General features: G+C 51.3%; 1 protein-coding gene across 7 annotated transcripts in view; it reads right to left on the bottom strand.

Moving 5' to 3' along the window:
• TBC1D2 (TBC1 domain family member 2) overlaps nt 1-18,683 on the bottom strand; it is a 45,685-nt gene that overhangs the window by 23,978 nt on the left and 3,024 nt on the right. For 4 of the 7 annotated variants that reach the window (XM_039543386.1, XM_039543391.1, XM_039543390.1 and 1 more), the window contains exons 2-6: nt 9,607-10,042; nt 8,408-8,552; nt 5,448-5,589; nt 2,500-2,630; nt 907-1,094 (exon numbers count right to left, since the gene is read on the bottom strand). In XM_039543386.1, the coding sequence (XP_039399320.1) occupies nt 907-1,094; nt 2,500-2,630; nt 5,448-5,589; nt 8,408-8,552; nt 9,607-10,042 (1,042 nt within the window). Of the gene's footprint in view, nt 1-906; nt 1,095-2,499; nt 2,631-5,447; nt 5,590-8,403; nt 8,553-9,606; nt 10,043-13,034; nt 13,135-13,204; nt 13,252-18,683 lie in introns of those variants that run through there. The other 3 variants (XM_039543389.1, XM_039543387.1, XM_039543392.1) reach the window with 3 other exon arrangements.

Below are 18,683 nucleotides of genomic sequence, written 5' to 3'. Positions count from 1 at the left end.
GAGCCCACTGACCCCTGCCCCGTCCCGAGTCACACCCGTGTGAGCCCAGTGACTGCCCTGCCCTCGCCCCGAGTCACACCCGTGTGAGCCCACTGACCGCCCCGAGCCCAGTGATCACCGCCCGAGTCACACAGTGTGAGCCCACTGACCCCCGACCTGAGCGGTGTCACACCGGTGTGACCCCAGTGACCGCCCTGCCCCCACCCCGAGTCACACCGGTGTGACCCCAGTGACCCCCCGTGAGCCCAGTGACCCCCACCCCACCCGAGTCACACGGTGTGAGCCCAGTGACCCCGACCTGGTGGGGTCACACTGGTGTGAGCCCAGTGACCCGCCCAGCTCACACCGGTGTGAGCCCAGTGACCCGCCCGGCTCACACGGTGTGAGCCCAGTGACCCCGACCTGAGTGGGGTCACACTGGTGTGAGCCCAGTGACCCGCCCAGCTCACACCGGTGTGAGCCCAGTGACCCCGCCCGGCTCACACCGGTGTGAGCCCAGTGACCCGCCCGGCTCACACGGTGTGAGCCCAGTGACCCCGCCCGGCTCACACCCGTGTGAGCCCAGTGACCCGACCTGAGCAGGGTCACACCGTGTGAGCCCAGTGACCCCCGACCTGAGCAGGGTCACACCCGTGTGAGCCCAGTGACCCCCGACCTGAGCAGGGTCACACCCGTGTGAGCCCAGTGACCCCGCCCGGGTCACACCCGTGTGAGCCCACTGACCCCCAACTGAGAACAGCTCCAAAGAACATCCCTGGAGAACCAAGCATGACACACTAGCAACTGGCTCGCCAAGAAGTGCTCATGCTAGCACCTAGGGGCTTGATCCAAAGCTCCCTGTGGTCTTTAGAGCCACCCCAATGGCTTTGCTGGGCTCTGGAGCAACAGTCCCCAGACCAGCCTCACCTTCTGAGACTTGATTTCCTCCGTCAGCGCCAGGACCTGCTGCTGCAGAACAGCCACGTTGTCAGGGGAGCTTCTCTCACGTGCCAACCCTTCCGTGAAGGCAGGGAAACCGCTGGTCAGCCACTTCGCTTTCCTAGGCCAGTGTGACCTGGGCCCAGCCCGTGTGTCCTCTCGGGCCTGCTTCCTGGCTGAGGGAGACAAGTGAGAGGAGGGGAGTCACTTCTCCTGTGGGAAACCAGCCCCCAACTCACTGAGCAGCCGGAGAATGACGGACACACAGTGCCAGCTGAAGTGCAGTATCTAATGTAGATACACAGGGCCCAGCCCCAGCCGAGCTCCATCGGCCGGAGCTCCGCTGGAGTCAGTGGAGCTATGCTGAGTTACGCCAGTTGAGGGGCGCCAGTAATGGCCATTTGGAGGGAAGCCCGGCTGCCAAGCGAAGCCTGACCGCTCTGGAGGGAGGATTTGCTGCTCAGAACAGAGAGCAGAGAGGCAGGAGTGGCTGCTCTAAACTGCAGCCATTGGGAAAGTGCTGACAAAGCCCATGCGCGCTGCCAAGGTACCCCACTGCTGCAGGCACCAAAAAGAAAACAGGGCCAGGTCCCCAGCTCCTGCAAAGTGGTTTCAAGGGAGCTATGCCAATCAGTGCCAGCTGGGGAAGCACCCTGCGATGTTCCATAGCAATGAGAGGGAGCTGCTCCGGAGCCCTGGAGAGCAGAGCACTAGGGTTCAATGTCCCCAGAGGACATCGCAACCCTCCCTAAGGCCTTGGCTACACTTGTGAGCTACAGCGCAATAAAGCAGTCCCGGCGCCCTAGCTCACTCCCCGTCCACGCTGGCAAGGCACGTAGAGCGCTCTGACTCCGCGGCTATAGTGCTGCTGGTTCTCCACCTGGGCGAGCGGAATAGCGTTTGCTGCACCCCCGCTGGAGCGCCGTGGCACCAGTGTGAACGAGGTGTTGCATTACTGCGCTCTGATCAGCCTCTGGAAACATTCCATAATCCCCTTAAATCAAGTGGCCAGTCTTGTCATTGTTGTGAAATTGGCTGCAGGAATGTGGAAATGCCCTTTCAAAGCTCCGTTTCGGAGAAGCCGGGTGCTTATCAGCTCCAAGAAAAAGCAAACATTTACTGTTTGCTTTCAGTGAGTGAGAGAGAGGTGTGGGGGGGTGTTCTGAATTTACAAGACAGCATGCTGACACTCTCAGCACCCCAAAAACCCACTCTCTCTCTCCCCACATACACACAACACACTCCCTGTCACACTCCACTCCACCCCCACTCATTTGAAAAGCACACTGCAGTCACTTGCATGCTGGGATAGCTGCCCATAATGCACCGCTCCCAATGCCACTTCAAGTGCTGCAAATGTGGCCAGGCCAGTGTGCTGTCAGCTGTCAGTGTGGACAGACTGCAGTGCTTTCCCTACTGCGCTCTCCGAAGGCGGGTTTAACTCACAGCGCTCTACATCTGCAAGTGTAGCCATGCTCAAAGAAACCCCCGTCTCCTTCAACAGCTGGTAGGGCTGCTGCACAATGATTTTAAGATACCAGGCTGGGATACAGGCCACAAAGGGCAGTGAGGAGAAAGTACCTGGACATTCTGCCTCCCCTTCCACCTCTTGTTCTTCCTCCGGAATCCCAGGGTGCTCCGGGAATCCCTCAACACCCGAGATGCTTCTGCCATTCCCCGGGAGCTGCCTGGTGCAATTGTAGATTGTATTTCTGAAAAGACAAAGAAACCCAGGGAGCCCAAGAGCCAGGAGAGCCGTGGTCACGGAGGCCAGCCTGATCACTGGCTCCCCTGGATCACCACGCAGGAGTGCTGCTCCTCACTTTGTTATGCAGGAAGGAAAAAGTAAGGCAGAGGGGAGGAGTTGCGAGAGGGGTCATTGGGAGGTACCATCACTTGGCATAAGAAAATCCAGAAAAACATCCATCATAAGAACATAAGAACAGCCATACTGGGTCAGACCAAAGGTCCATCTAGCTCAGTATCCTGTCTTCCGACTGTGGCCAATGCCAGGTGCCCCAGGGGGAATAAACAGAACAGGTAATCACTGAGTGATCCATCTCCTGCCAGTGATCATTGGTCCATTTTGGTCAATTTCAAGGTCATAGGATTTTAAACATTGTAAGTTTCATGATTTCAGCTATTTAAATGTGAATTGTTTGTGATTGTAGGGGTCCAGACCCAAAAAGGAGTTGTGGGGGGTTTGCAAGGTTATTGGGGGTGGGGTTGTGGGACTGCTACCCTTACTTCTGAGGAGCTGGAGAGCAGTGGCTGCTGGCCAGAAGCCCAGCTCTGAAGGCAGAGTCGCTGCCAGCTGCAGTGCAGAAGTAAGGATGGCCTGGTATGGTATTGCCACCCTTACTTCTGCGCTGCTGCCTGCAGAGCTGGGTGCCTGGCCAACAGCTGCCGCTCTCCGGATGCCCAGCTCTGAAGTCAGTGCAGAAGTAAGGTTGGCAATACCATGGCCACCCTAAAATAACCTTGTGACCCCCCCCTGCAACTCCCTTTTCGGTCAGGACCCCAATTTGAGAAACGCTGGTCTCCCCTGTGAAATCTGTACAGTACAGGGTAAAAGCACACAAAAGACCAGATTTCATGCTGGGAGATCAGACGTCACAGTTCGTGACGCATTTTTCATGACCCTGAATTTGGTAGGGCCCTACTCATCAGTGATCACTAAAAAACAGGCCAAATCCCAGCTGGTGTCAATCAGCCGTAGCTCCACTGGCATCAGTGGGGACAGATCCCAGCTGGTGTCAATCAGCCGTAGCTCTACTGGCATCAGTGGGCACAGATCCCAGCTGGTATCAATCAGCCATAGCTCCACTGGCATCAGTGGGGACAGATCCCAGCTGATGTCAATCGGCCATAGCTTCACTGGCGTCAGTGGGGCCAGATCCCAGCAGGTGTCAATCGGCCGTAGCTCCACTGGCGTCAGTGGGGCCAGATCCCAGCTGGTGTCAATTGGCCATAGCTCCACTGGCGTTAGTGGGGCCAGATCCCAGCTGATGGAATTAAGCAGAGCGCCCCATAAGCTCTGACCATTTACCGCAGCTGAGGATCTGGCCCCAAGTCTTTCCTGTAAGTGAATGTTGTGCTAGTGACGGTGGCAGAAAAGACTGGTACAGCATAGACAGTAGGCAAAGCCAGCTCTTTCTTTCTTTGTCTCTCTTGCAACGCACTTGCGCGTTCCTTATTTGCGTCAATTTGTCTTGGTTACAGTAAGTATGATATATAGGGTCCGCTGGACATAGCCAAACTAGACTCCTAACAAAACCGGTACCTGGCTATGACAGCGACAGGTGCTTTGGAAATACTGAGAGGGAGAGAAACAAACCACGCAGCAGAGGCTGGATCTGAAGATAGCGGATGCAAGGACACGCTTATATCCTCAGGCTCCTAACAGAGTGTCTGTTTCTGCTGCCCACCTGACCCACAGATAAGAGCCCTAGCTAAACTACCATGCTGTGGGAAACAAATCAGCCTGTCCTACCCCACCCGAGATGTTCTCCAGTCCCCACAGAGCCTGAATTTGTGGCGTTCTCCTCCTAGGAAAACACAGCGTGTGGTCCCAATGGGCTGGCTGGCAGTGTTAGCCACCAGGACTGCCAACAGTGTTAGCTGTTGACATTAGTAGCTTTTCCCCTGACTAGCATTAGAGGCTCTAGTCTCCATGATCTGGTGCTTGTGCCAACGGTGAATGCTAGGGCTCCAATCTCCAAAGCACTTACATACAGCCAAAATTTGGGCATGCACAGGCTTAGGCACTCTGCTGGATCAGAACTCGGGAGGTCAGGGCCAGATCTGGCTCCCACCGTAGTCAGTGAGAGCTTTCCATTGACTTTGATGGGAGCTGCATCAGGCCCTTGGAGGTGCTGGAAGTCCATGTGCATATGGGGCCTGATCTTGCAAAGGGCTGAGCACTCTGGCCCTGATCCACTGATGCACTTCAGCATAAGCTTAACTTCAAGCACTGAGCAGTGCCACTGACGGCAACGGAACTGCTCACAGGCTGGGGGCTAAGCACTTGCTGAATCGGTGCTAGAGCGCTCAGCGCCTTGCAAGGGCAGCTGCTTTGGGCCAACACTACATGACGACTTCTGTGCATGCCCAGCGCACCCGATCCAACGCCCACGGAATCAGCAGCAAGAGTCCCACTGACTTCAGTGGGCTGTGGATCAAGCTCTACTGCGTGCACTCAGACCCGATTGTGAGCGCACTTACTAGATTGTGCACATCACCATAAGTGCTCGTGCAAAAGGTGTATGGACACTGGCATTTAAAAAAATCCAGGCTGTAGACCTGCTGCTGAGATTTACTGGTCAGAGAGCCAGAGAGGGGACAAGGAAACACCGCAGAGAGCTTGCATTTCCTCCTGTGTGGTATTCACTCTACTGCGCTTGAATTCCCACACGTCTGCATGAAGGCATTACCCACACGACACACTTCTTGTCTTGTGCTACAGTAATGCTCAAGAACGCCACAAGGCAGCAGCCCAACACACCAGCCACACCTCCACCGCCACTTACTGTAATTCAGTCCAAGGGTGTTTGAGGGAGATGTTCTGGAGGGCAGCAGACAGCTGGGGAGCGGGCAGAGAGGCTGCCTTTAAACCTACCACATCTGTAGGGGTTTTCACAGGGGGCAAGAACCCCTCGCCTTCAGTGTGCACTAGAAAACCAGGAGAGAAATTAGATGAGCTCCCAAACCTTTGATCAAACTCTGCCTCTTTACATTAGGCATTAAGCCTTGTCATATCCTTTCAGCTCAGTCTGTGTATCTGTTCAAGACAGACCAGAGGAAGCCATCCAACCTTCCATGTAGTTTTCTAGTGAGACAAGGTAGGTGAGGTGTGAGAGAGACCCGCTTTCGAGCTACACAGAGCTCTTCTTCAGGTCTGGGCAAGGTACTACCAGTGTCACAGCTACACATGAGATTGAACAGATAGTTTAGCACAGAGATGGATTAGGGTTTGTGGGGCCCTGGCCGAGCTAGTAGGGGCCCTTTCCATAGAATCATAGAATCTCAGGGTTGGAAGGGACCTCAGGAGGTATCTAGTCCAACCCCCTGCTCAAAGCAGGACCAAACCCAACTAAATCATCCCAGCCAGGGCTTTGTCAAGCCTGACCTTAAAAACCTCTAAGGAAGGAGATTCCACCAGCTCCCTAGGGAACCCATTCCAGTGCTTCACCACCCTCCTAGTGAAATAGTTTTTCCTAATGTCCAACCTAAACCTCCCCCTCTGCAACTTGAGACCATTACTCCTTGTTCTGTCATCTTCTACCACTGAGAACAGTCTAGATCCATCCTCTTTGGAGCCCCCTTTCAGGTAGTTGAAAGCAGCTATCAAATCCCCCCTCATTCTTCTCTTCTGCAGGCTAAACAATCCCAGTTCCCTCAGCCTCTCCTCATAAGTCATGTGCTCCAGCCCCCTAATCATTTTTGTTGCCCTCCGCTGGACTCTCTCCAATTTATCCACATCCTTCTTGTAGTGTGGGGCCCAAAACTGGACACAGTACTCCAAATGAGGCCTCACCAGTGCTGAGTAGAGGGGAATGATCACATCCCTCGATCTGCTGGAAATGCCCCTACTTATACAACCCAAAATGCCATTAGCCTTCTTGGCAACAAGGGCACACTGTTGACTCATATTCAGCTTTTCATCCACCGTAACCCCTAGGTCCCTTTCTGCAGAACTGCTGCCCAGCCATTCGGTCCCTAGTCTGTAACAGTGCATGGGATTCTTCCGTCCTAAATGCAGGACTCTGCACTTGTCCTTGTTGAACCTTATCATATTTCTTTTGGCCCAATCCTCTAATTTGTCTAGGTCCCTCTGTATCCTATCCCTACCCTCCAGCGTATCAACCACTCCTCCCAGTTTAGTGTCATCTGCAAACTTGCTAGGGTGCAGTCCACACCATCCTCCAGATCGTTAATGAAGATATTGAACAAAACCGGCCCCAGGACCGACCCTTGGGCACTCCACTTGATACCGGCTGCCAACTAGACATGGAACCATTGATCACTACCCGTTGAGCCCGACCATCTAGCCAGTTTTCTGTCCACCATACCGTCCATTCATCCAGCCCATACTTCTTTAACTTGCTGGCAAGAATACTGTGGGAGACTGTATCAAAAGCTTTGCTAAAGTCCAGAAATAGCACATCCACTGCTTTCCCTCATCCACAGAGCCGGTTATCTCATCATAACCTCTTCTGCCTGCCATCCCCGCATGAGGCCACCGTGCCTGACCTCGCTCCTGGCAGGAGAGCTGGGTGGGTGGGAGGAGTCAGTCAGGGTATGGGGTGCCCATTTTTCCTGGGGCCCCAATTGGCTGGACTGGCAGGGGCCCCATTGGCCCAGTGGCTAATCCACCCCTGGTTTAGCATAAGTAAGTAGCACATAATCTATCTGTTTGATCTCATATTTAGCTGTGACACTCGTAGTACCTTTCCCAGACCTGAAGAGCAACTCCGTGTGGCTCGAAAGCTTGTCTCTCTCCCCAACAGAAGCTGGCCTAGTAAAGAGATTGCCTCACCCACCTTGTCTCTCTAATATCCTGGGCTACAACACTGCATCCAACAATTGTAGTTTGCTACACAGATAAGAACCCAGAGGCCTGCAGATGCAAAAATCTTTATATTCATCCACTGCCAAGGTAACCTAAGTTGACTTTAACTGTTTACATTTTAAAGTGTACAATGCAGTAACCCTGAGTAAGGTCCACACAGAAGCCAAACAAGGAAAAAACAGAACTGTGCTGGCATCATTTCCCCCCGCAGACAGTATCATTTGTTTGTATTTATACTCATAATAAAACTGATGCCACAGAGCCTGGGTTACTGGAAAAGACAGTGATGGCTGCCAAGTAAAAGAGAGACCAACACACATCTATGCCTCTTTTAAACAGAGGTACAGCATTTGCTGCCAAATGTTACCTTTTTTTTTTTTTATTATTCAAGCAGGAAAGTCTGCACCTGGTGACAGCTAAGCAACAGACTAGCCCCGAGCAGCACCCTGCACCAGTCACATGGGCGTAACTGTGTGATCGTGTCCTGACACAGATTGCAAATGGAACAAAATGATCACTGCAGGCCTGGAGCCCCCTGAGGAGTTCCTAAGAACTGTACGGGGATCACTCCAGGGAAAAAACAAGAGCAACTGTAGACATAACTCTGAATGCCTTTGACCCCACCAACCTGGCTGCCCCTCAGACAGCCCCAGCTAGACACAGAGCCCTGGCTGTGTATGAAAGTCAGTCCCTTTATTGCAGATGAGCTAGTATTGCTCTCATGACAAAGGCCAAACATTTCAAGCTTGGGGTCCTCCACGTTGGCACTTCAGTACCACCTTGAAGTCAGTGGGAGCTCCAGGAGCTCAGCACCTCTGAGACCTGGCACTCATTTAGATGCCTTGTGTGAAAATGCTGGCCCAAAATCTCTGTACATGGATCAGATAAGGGGGAAATAGTTAACTCTTTAATACCTACTGGTTTCATTGAGCAGAGATTCATTCGCAGGCAGGGCTGCCACGGTGACGCTGTCCACAGGAAGCCCAGTCTGGGTATTACAAAACGCCCAACGCTTCATCTGCAGCTGCTGCAGCCAGTACATCATGGCCTCTCTGCTGACTGCCTAACATTACAAAAAACAGGTTTGATGTGGCTCTCTGAAGAGCCAGTTGCAGCCTGCTGTGAGGTCCCTGAAGAGCTGATCACCACCTCCCTGCTCCAGTCCAGCTGATGTTGGCCAGGCAGGAGACACCTGCTCCCAGTTGTAACCCTGATTCAAGAGGCATGGGGTAAATCCTGAACCCTGGTCTCCCAGCATACCGCCGATTGCCTACTACATTAGACGGCTGGTCTCCTTGGTTTAAAGGAAAAGCCTGTCACAGCTGGAGATTTCTGGCCCTGCTGCGTTGGGCAGAGAGTGATACAGAGGGAGTTGAAAGCTGTAGGAGCTAGTTTGCAAAGGCTCCATCCTCAGTAGCTCTTGTTGCTAGTGACCCTTTGCTCTTTGCCAGAGGAGTCCCACAGAGACTGGGATTTGACCATGGGGCTCTGCGGGTGAGTCAGGTCAGGCCTGGTGTCCTCAAGTCCCCAAGCACCAAGGAATCCTTTACTAAATCTAGGTGGGGAAAGAGAGGCTTGCGACCCCTGCATCTGACTGTAACTAGAGGTAAATGTATCTGTTTTACAGGGGAAGTTCTAGGCACTTTGGGCAAAATTCAGGCGGACATAAACCCCAGCCAGTGCTACTGACTTTAACGGGACTGAATAGGGCGTTTAATTAGTAACCACATGCCTCTCTCAGACCCAAACCGTCACAGTGAGCTTCCAAGTTGTCCCAGCACCCGTCCCCAAGCCAGGAAAGCTCAGCGTTGTATTAGAATGGTTACATCCTGGAGTTCAACTGCTCCTGACTTAACTTTTCTTTTAAACTCCATGTCTGCTTCTGCTCCCATTGAAGCCAGTGGAGTTATCCTGGTTTTACAACAGCATCAATCAGTGAGAGAATCAGGCCCCAAAGCTAAAGGCCCGCATGCTCTCATGGTAGTGCTTAAACCTTGCTATTGAACTTTTACCTGGCCCCCTTTAATGCTGGCCTATTCATACTGACAGCTGCAATACTAGCTCCTACATTTCACAATAGCCAGCAGCAGTAGTTGCCTAGAAGACATTGTGCTCACCTTAAGGATAAACACTCTGCTTGGAGTTCTGATTTCAAAAACCCCTTCATCTGCTTCCACCTTGCAATCAAAACCAGCGCTGGAGAGATCAATGCTCCCCAAAGGGTTAACATCTTGAGCTGTCCTGCAGTACAGCAAGTGACATTTATTTTCATCATAAAAGAACCAACGAGACTTCCAGGCCTTGATTGGCCCCTTGACTCCAAGTTTATTTAAATAGCCACAGAGTTTTTTCCTGGGTTCTTCTCTGCTAGGATTGAGCTGTGCATTTCCCAAGTCCCTATGAGGCGACGATACAGCTCTCTCCTTCGCTGAGCCTGCGTTACCGCTGTTATCATCTGAATTTGACTTAACTGGCTTGCCTGGAATTCCAGCCAGGAGACACTCTCCACTTTCAGGTCTCTTTTCCATCTCTTCCAGGGAAGATCTCCTAACCCTGAAATTGGAATTGCAACAGGAAACTTATTAGGTAAAGTATAATGGCAACTCACAAATACTGTTGAGAATTGATTTGTAATGGTCCAATATGTTCAAAATAGAGTGTTAAAGTTTGGCTCCTATGTCCATACGCCTAAAGTAGCATAAGAACGGGCATACCCAAGGTCCATCTAGCCCAGTATCCTGTCTTCCGACAGTGGCCAATGCCAGGTGCTTCACAGGGAATGAACAGAACAGGTAATTATCAAGTGATCCATTCCCTGTTGCCCAGTCCCAGCTTCTGGCAAAACCAAGGATAGGGACACTGTCTCTGTCCATCCTGGCTAACAGCCACTGATAGACCTATCCTCCATGAATTAATCTAGTTATTTTTTTAACTTTGTTATAGTCTTGGCCTTCACAACATCCTCTGGCAAAGGGTTCCACAGGTTGACTGTGTTGTGTGAAGAAATACTACTTTTTGTTTTAAACCTGCTGCCTATTAATTTCATTGGGTGACCCCTAGTTCTTGTGTTAGGAGAAGGAGTAAATACTTCTGTATTTGCTTTCTCCACACCAGCTGTGATTTTATAGACCTCAATCAGATCCCCCCTTAGTCGTCTCTTTCCAAAGCTAAAAAGTCCCCATCTTATTAACCTCTCCTCACATGGAAGCTGTTCCATACTCCTAATCATTTGTTTGTCTGACTTCCAAAGGTGCTGACTTTAACCTTTGACTTCCCTGACATAGCTCTCACCTTCCCCATTGCCTTTCCTCTAACATCCATTCATCTTGCCATTCCCTTTTCCACTCTGAAGTCAGAGTGGGCTGACAGGAGAGAAGTGACATCACGACACTGTGAGCTTTAGAAGCGAACATACTAGACACAGTATCTTGGCAGGTTGAAGCAGAAATGTGGCAGATGTGGCAATTTCCTGTCATATTCTTGACAAACCTTACAGAGTTCAGTTTAAGAATCTCTGACAGTGTGAATTGCCTAAAGGCCAACAACAGGGTTCACTGTTGTATAACAGCAACTCCTAACAGGCCTGACAAACTCACTACATCTAGCACACCACTTCTGTGGAATTTATCCGTAAATGATGTCAAGTAGAGGTCTCTAAAAAAAGCTCTTATCATACTGATCCTTAAATCATTGTGAGATGCATATACGAATTACATTTAAGGCTTTTAGTATCAGAGGGGTAGCCGTGTTAGTCTGGATCTGTAAAAGCAACAAAGAATCCTGTGGCACCTTATAGACTAACAGACGTTTTGCAGCATGAGCTTTCGTGGGTGAATACCCACTTCTTCAGATGCAAGTCATCTTCTTCAGATGACTTGCATCTGAAGAAGTGGGTATTCACCCACGAAAGCTCATGCTGCAAAACGTCTGTTAGTCTATAAGGTGCCACAGGATTCTTTGTTGCATTTAAGGCTTTTGTATATATACTGAAAATATGTTTTAAAATCTGTCTCCAACCAAAGAGAAAAACAGGTTTCTTCCAGACAGGAGGTAAGATATGTATCTCTCCAAATGTAAACTAAGCATTGTAAGCCAACCCAATGGAAGCCTGATTTACACACTGAGTCACCAGGAAAGAAGCATAGTAGAGAATTAGCTATAGGAGTAGCTTAGGTACAAGCGATCATGACTTGATTACATTTATAATGTGCAAGCAGAATAAAATCCAGACCACTAATATATATAGTTGGTGCTTTAATAGGACCTATTTCACAAAGCTAAAAACAATTATGAACCAAAGCTGGTGGGAGGAAGAATTTAAACAGAAAAATGTGAATGACAATTGGTAATCATTTAAGAATACCTTCCTAGATGCCCAAAAAGCCAAAACTGAGGAAAGAGACCATAAAACCAACCTGCTTTAGAGGGGAAGTTAAAGCACAAGGCAGCTATATATATGATAGGAACAGTAGAAAATTCATAAAAGAAGCAAAGGGACACAAGGAGAAATCTATGGCCAGCAAAGTTAACGGCAATGAGTTTTTTAAAATGTACTAGGAACAGAAATAATTCTGACAATGGTATTGGTCCATTAGTATATGGAAATGGTAGAATTAACAATAATCATGCTGAAAATGCAGAGCATTCAATAACTATTTCTGTTCTGTATTTGGGCAAAAGCAGATGATATAGTCTCATCAAATGGTGATAACGCTCTTTCCATTCCACCAGTATCTTGGGAGGATGTTAAACAGAAGCCATTAAAGTTAGGCATTTTTAAATTAGAATGTTTTGAAAAGAGCTGGCTGACAAGCTTGCTGGACCATTAAAGTTAATTTTCAATGAGTCTTGGAGCATTGGGGAAGTTCCAGAAGACCGGAAGCTAATGTTGTGTCAAATTTTTAAAAAGGGTAAATGTGATGATCTGGATAATTAGAGGCCTGTCAGCCTGACATTGATCCTGGGCAAGATAATGGAGTGGCTGATATGGAACTTCATTAATAAAGAATTAAAGGAGGTAATTTAGTTAATGGAAATCAACATGGATTTATGGAAAAGAGATCATGCCAAACTAACTTGATATCTTATTTTTATGAAATTACAAGTTGCGTTGATAAAGGTAATAGTGCTGAAGTAATAAAGACTTCTATATGATTAAAAACTAGAATATAAAATTAACATGCTACACATTAAATGGATTAAAATTTATTAATAGATAGATCTCAAAATGTAACTGTAAATGGGGAATCATTACCAAGTTGGTGTGCTTCAAATGGGGACCTGCAGGGATTGGTTGTTGGCCCTACACTGTTTTACATTTTTATCAATGACCTTGATGGAAGAAAGCATACAATCATCACTGATAAAGTTAGCAGATGTCACAAAAATTGGGGGAGTGGTAAATAATGAGGAGGACAGGTTACTGATTCACAATGATCTAGATTTCTTGGTAAACTGGGTGCAGGCAAACAATATGCATTTTAATATGGCTAAATGTCAATGTATATGTATACATCTAGGAACAAAGAATGCAGGCCATACTTACAGGATGGAGGACTCTATCCTGGGAAGCAGTGACTCTGAAAAAGATTTGAGGGTCATGGTGGATAATCAGCTGAACATGAGTTCCTAGTGGGACCTTGACCAAAAGGGATAATGTGATCCTGGGATGCATAAACAGGGGAATCTCAAGTAGGAGAATAGAGGTTATTTTACCTCCGTATTTGGCACTGGTTCAACCACTGCTCCAATACTGTGTCCAGTTTGGTGCTCACAATTCAAGAATGATGTTGATAAATTGGAGAGGTTCAGAGCAGAGCTATGAGAATGATTAAAGGATTAGAAGACATGCTATCCAGTGAGAGACACAAAGAGCTCCATCTATTTAGCCTAACAAAGAGAAGGTTAAGAGTGACTTGATTACAGTCCATCAGCATCTAAATGGAAAACAAATATTTAACAAGGGGCTCTTCAATCTAGCAGAGAAAGGTGTATGATGACAATGGATTGAACCTGAAGCTAGACAAAAAATTCAGAGAGAAATAAGGGCGTACCTTTTTAATGGTGAGGGGGATCCACCTGTGACAGATGGCAATATCCTGGGCATATTTTAGGAGCGCCCATTGTATTAAAAATGCAAGTGACTATTGTGACACTGTACCCCATAATGCTTTATGGGAATATGACGTAACTGGAATATATTTTGTGCTGTCTGCGCCATGTAACATATCTCTGTAAAGGTTACGGTCTACTATATCTATTCACCCTATTTGTACACATATATCATTTTGTTCTTGAGTTTAAGAATATTGGCTGTAAACTTGCTTGATTGCTAAGTAAGCTTTGTGAGGCATTTGGTCAGTTTCTTTAGGAAGGAATTCGCAAGGTTAAGTACCCGATCAGGAAGCACTTGGGGAACAAATGCATCTTGGAATGCTCCAGTCCACATAAGAAGTCTTCCTGGAGACATATAAGATACCATGTAGACAATGGCTTCTGCCTGTAAAGACTGTGAGTCATGCATGGACATGGGAGGGACTTGCCCAGGTGACTCCAAAGCTCCATCTTGGAACTGGACTGTGCATAGGAGTGAGGAGGGGGTCTCCACCCACAAGAGAAAGTCTATTTAAACCCCTGGGAGACCCCTCCATTTTGTCTTCAGCTGGCTAAAGAGAGACCTCTCCACTCCGCCAGGATACTTGGAAGAAACTGGAACAAAGGGGTGTGAGTGATTGCTGGACCCAGGCTAAAAGGAGATTATCCTGTAAAAGGGAGCATTCTGGAACTGGTGAGGATCTTATCTGTATTCAGTTTGATTAGACATAGATTTGCACATTTTATTTTATTTTGCTTGGTGACTTACTTTGTTCTGTCTGTTACTACTTGGAACCACTTAAATCCTACTTTCTGTATTTAATAAAATCACTTTGTACTTATTAATTAACCCAGAGTATGTATTAATACCAGGGGGAGGGGCAAACAGCTGTGCATATCTCTCTATCAGTGTTATAGAGGGTGAACAATTTATGAGTTTACCCTGTATAAGTTCTATACAGGGTAAAACGGATTTATTTGGGTTTAGCCTCCACTGGGAGTTGGGCATCTGAGTGTTAAAGACAGGAACACTTCTGTGATCTGCTTTCAGGTAAACCTGCAGCTTTGGGGCAAGTAATTCAGACCCTGGGTCTGCATTGGAGCAGACGGGTGTGTCTGGCTCAGCAAGACAGGGTGCTGGAGTCCTGAGCTGGCAGGGAAAGCAGGGGTAGAAGTAGTCTTGGCACATCAGGTAGCAGCTCCCAAGGGGGTTTCTGTGATCCAACCCGTCACACCTATGTAATATTGTAGGATTTTTCTGGAACTTCTTTAGCGGGAAGACAGGATTAAGGCAATACTGGGGAAAAGGGAATTGCAAACGCCCACCTAAGGACTCAGCTTTTCAAGGTTTGCCCTGCAGGGGGATCTTTTGTCTGCTGATCACTTGTTACCTGAGGACAGCTCGGAGTGGATTCTCCAGGAACAAACCAGGCAGAGAAAGGACTTGTGAATAAATAGCCTGAGTTTAAGCTGACTCAGAGCCTTCTGTCTGATCCAGGAAACAGACTGGCCCTCTGGTTCTTAGAACTGGGCAGTTACACTCTGATCGGTCTCTGAAGAGAACGCCAGCAGGCCTGCTTAGGCAAGCTGTCTTTTGCTGGCAATGACTAAGTGTGGGCAAGGAACTGTGCAGCCTGGAAATACCCTGGTCAGGAGGGAGAGAGACAGGTGTCTCGTCACCTAAGAGACACTGGCTGGGGAGCCAGAAGCCTGGGAGTGGATGCCCTTGCTGGACCACTGAGGGGAAAACCCAGGTGTAGTTGCCATGAACTGGGATACAATCTACTGTTGAATATTCCATTTGCCGACATAAACATGCAGATTTTACGAAGGCAGGTGCCGTATGGAATTTCACACCATCAGTAAACGTTAGCTCCTGGACTACCTTTTCCTGTGTAGCAAAGTCACTCAGGCAGGTCTAGCACATTCTAGTGAGCAGGGAGCCACACCCAGATCCACTGACACCAAATGGCACCGCACTCCACAAGTGGTGACTTTGATAGAACCGCTTGTGGAGCAAGGTGCTATTCAATATGAGCAAGTGGATTGGAATCTGCTCTCTCAATGTTATAGGCAATTTTCTCTCTTTGCCCAATGTCCATGGAGCTTCAAGTCTATTGGGTCCATCAGCAGGGTCCATTCATTCAGTTCTCACCCTTATGCTGTCATTCCATTTCCCACATTAGGGGTGTAACACTGGCAGGCCAGACCCAGCTGCTGCCCAGGCTGCAAGCATTAGCCAAAGCATTGACACACTTATAACTGGAAACCCCAGATCAGTTCATCGGAATGTTAGTATTGCTCAGAAAAGGTATTAGTCTCATAAGAATACATTTAGCGTTTAGACTCTATGAAATGCTTGTAAATTGCTGCATGCATTAATCTCATTTACAATGTCTGTATTCCATGCTATAAGGAAATACGTAAATTTTACTTTATAACTTTGAAAATGTTTGCTCTGAATTTGTAAGCTCAGGCATGGGAACCCCCCCACCGCCCATCCAAAGGGATTATCAAAATCAGATGTGCCATCAAGGAACATCACAACGCAAAGGATTGGTTAATGGAACTCTCTCATCTGGGCAATACTACATGCAAGAAAGCTCATTCTGTGGGCTTGGAGGTCAAGTGAAGGAAATAAAACAAAGCTACAGGACAGTGTGACGCTGCACCCCATATTCTTCACAGTGGTATTATGATGATATGGTTAAGATATAATCATAACGTATTTTATGTAAGATAAGTCACGTGAGGTGTCATTGGAAAGGTTATGATTTACTGAATATGATTATCCTATTTGGGCTCAGAGCTCCTGCTGCTGAGGGAAGCCCGGAGCCCTTTAAATCCTGGCGCCACAACTGCCCCCTCTGCCCCGTGGGGCGGTGTGTGTGGGGGGTAACTCCAGGACACTCATTACCCCGTGTGCCGGAGGCACCGCACTGCCCGGGTGGGGGGTAACCCCAGGACACTCATTACCCGCAGCCGGAGGCCCTGGTCTGGCAGGGTGGGGGGTAACCCCAGGACACTCATTACCCCGTGTGCCGGAGGCACTGCACTGCCAGGGTGGGGGGTAACCCCAGGACACTCATTACCCCGTGTGCCGGAGGCACTGCACTGCCAGGGTGGGGGGTAACCCCAGGACACTCATTACCCCGTGTGCCGGAGGCACCGCACTGCCCGGGTGGGGGGTAACCCCAGGACACTCATTACCCCGTGTGCCGGAGGCACTGCACTGCCAGGGTGGGGGGTAACCCCAGGACACTCATTACCCGTGTGCGGAGGCACTGCACTGCCAGGGTGGGGGGTAACTCCAGGACACTCATTACCCCGTGTGCCGGAGGCACCGCACTGCCCGGGTGGGGGGTAACCCCAGGACACTCATTACCCCGTGTGCCGGAGGCACTGCACTGCCAGGGTGGGGGGTAACCCCAGGACACTCATTACCCCGTGTGCCGGAGGCACCGCACTGCCAGGGTGGGGGGTAACCCCAGGACACCGCTGCTCCATGTGCCGGAGGCACTGCACTGCCAGGGTGGGGGGTAACCCCAGGACACCGCTGCCCCGTGCGCCGGAGGCTCCGCACTGCCAGGGTGGGGGGTAACCCCAGGACACCGCTGCTCCGTGTGCCGGAGGCACTGCACTGCCAGGGTGGGGGGTAACCCCAGGACACCGCTGCCCCGTGTGCCGGAGGCACCGCACTGCCAGGGTGGGGGGTAACCCCAGGACACCGCTGCCCCATGCGCCGGAGGCACCGCACCGCCGGGGGGGGGGTAACCCCAGGGCACCGCTGCCCCCCTGTGCCGGCGGCACCGCACCCCCCGGGGGGGGGGTAACCCCAGGCCACCCGCTGCCCCGTGTGCCGGAGACACTGCACTGCCAGGGTGGGGGGTAACCCAGGGCACCGCTGCCCCGTGTGCCGGAGGCACCGCACCGCCGGGGGGGGGGTAACCCCAGGGCACCGCTGCCCCGTGTGCCAGAGGCACTGCACTGCCAGGGTGGGGGGGTAACCCCAGGACACCGCTGCTCCGTGTGCCGGAGGCACCGCACTGCCAGGGTGGGGGGTAACCCCAGGACACCGCTGCCCCGTGTGCCGGAGGCACCGCACTGCCAGGGTGGGGGGTAACCCCAGGACACCGCTGCCCATGCGCCGGAGGCACCGCACCGCCGGGGTAACCCCAGGGCACCGCTGCCCCTGTGTCGGAGGCACCGCACCGCCGGGGTAACCCAGGACACTCGTTGCCCGTGTGCCGGAGGCACCGCAGGGGTGTAACCCAGGACACCGCTGCCCGTGTGCCGGAGGCACCGCCGGGGGTAACCCCCGGGCACCGCTGCCCCGGGTGCCGGAGGCACCGCACCGCCGGGGGGGGGGTAACCCCAGGACACTCATTACCCCGTGTGCCGGAGGCACTGCACTGCCAGGGTGGGGGGTAACCCCAGGACACCGCTGCCCCGTGTGCCGGAGGCACCGCACCGCCGGGGGGGGGGTAACCCCAGCACACCGCTGCCCCCTGTGCCGCAGGCACAGCACAGCCAGGGTGGGGGGTAACTCCAGGACACCGCTGCCCCTGTGCCGGAGGCACCGCACCGCCGGGGTAACCCCAGGGCACCGCTGCCCGTGTGCCGGAGGCACCGTGACGCGGGGTAACCCCAGGACACTCGTTGCCCCGCGTGCCGGAGGCACGGCACGGCCAGGGTGGGGGGTAACCCCAGGACACTTATTACCCCTTGTGCCGGAGGCACCGCACCGCCGGGGGGGGGTAACCCCAGGACACTCGTTGCCCCGTGTGCCGGAGGCACCGCACTGCCAGGGTGGGGGGGTAACCCCAGGGCACCGCTGCCCCGTGTGCCGGAGGCACCGCACTGCCAGGGTGGGGGGTAACCCCAGGACACCGCTGCCCCGTGTGCCGGAGGCACCGCCCTGCCTGGGTGGGGGGGTAACCCCAGGACACCGCTGCCCCGTGTGCCGGAGGCACCGCACTGCCAGGGTGGGGTAACCCCAGGGCACCGCTGCCCGTGTGCCGGAGGCACCGCACCGCCGGGTAACCCCAGGGCACCGCTGCCCGTGTGCCGGAGGCACCGCACCGCCGGGTAACCCCAGGGC

The sequence above is a fragment of the Mauremys reevesii genome, linkage group 6 (genome assembly GCF_016161935.1).
Source record: "Mauremys reevesii isolate NIE-2019 linkage group 6, ASM1616193v1, whole genome shotgun sequence".
NCBI classification, from domain to species: Eukaryota; Metazoa; Chordata; order Testudines; family Geoemydidae; genus Mauremys; species Mauremys reevesii.
The sequence above is the reverse complement of the archived record's forward strand: the minus strand, read 5'-3'. Positions and strand labels throughout refer to the sequence as shown.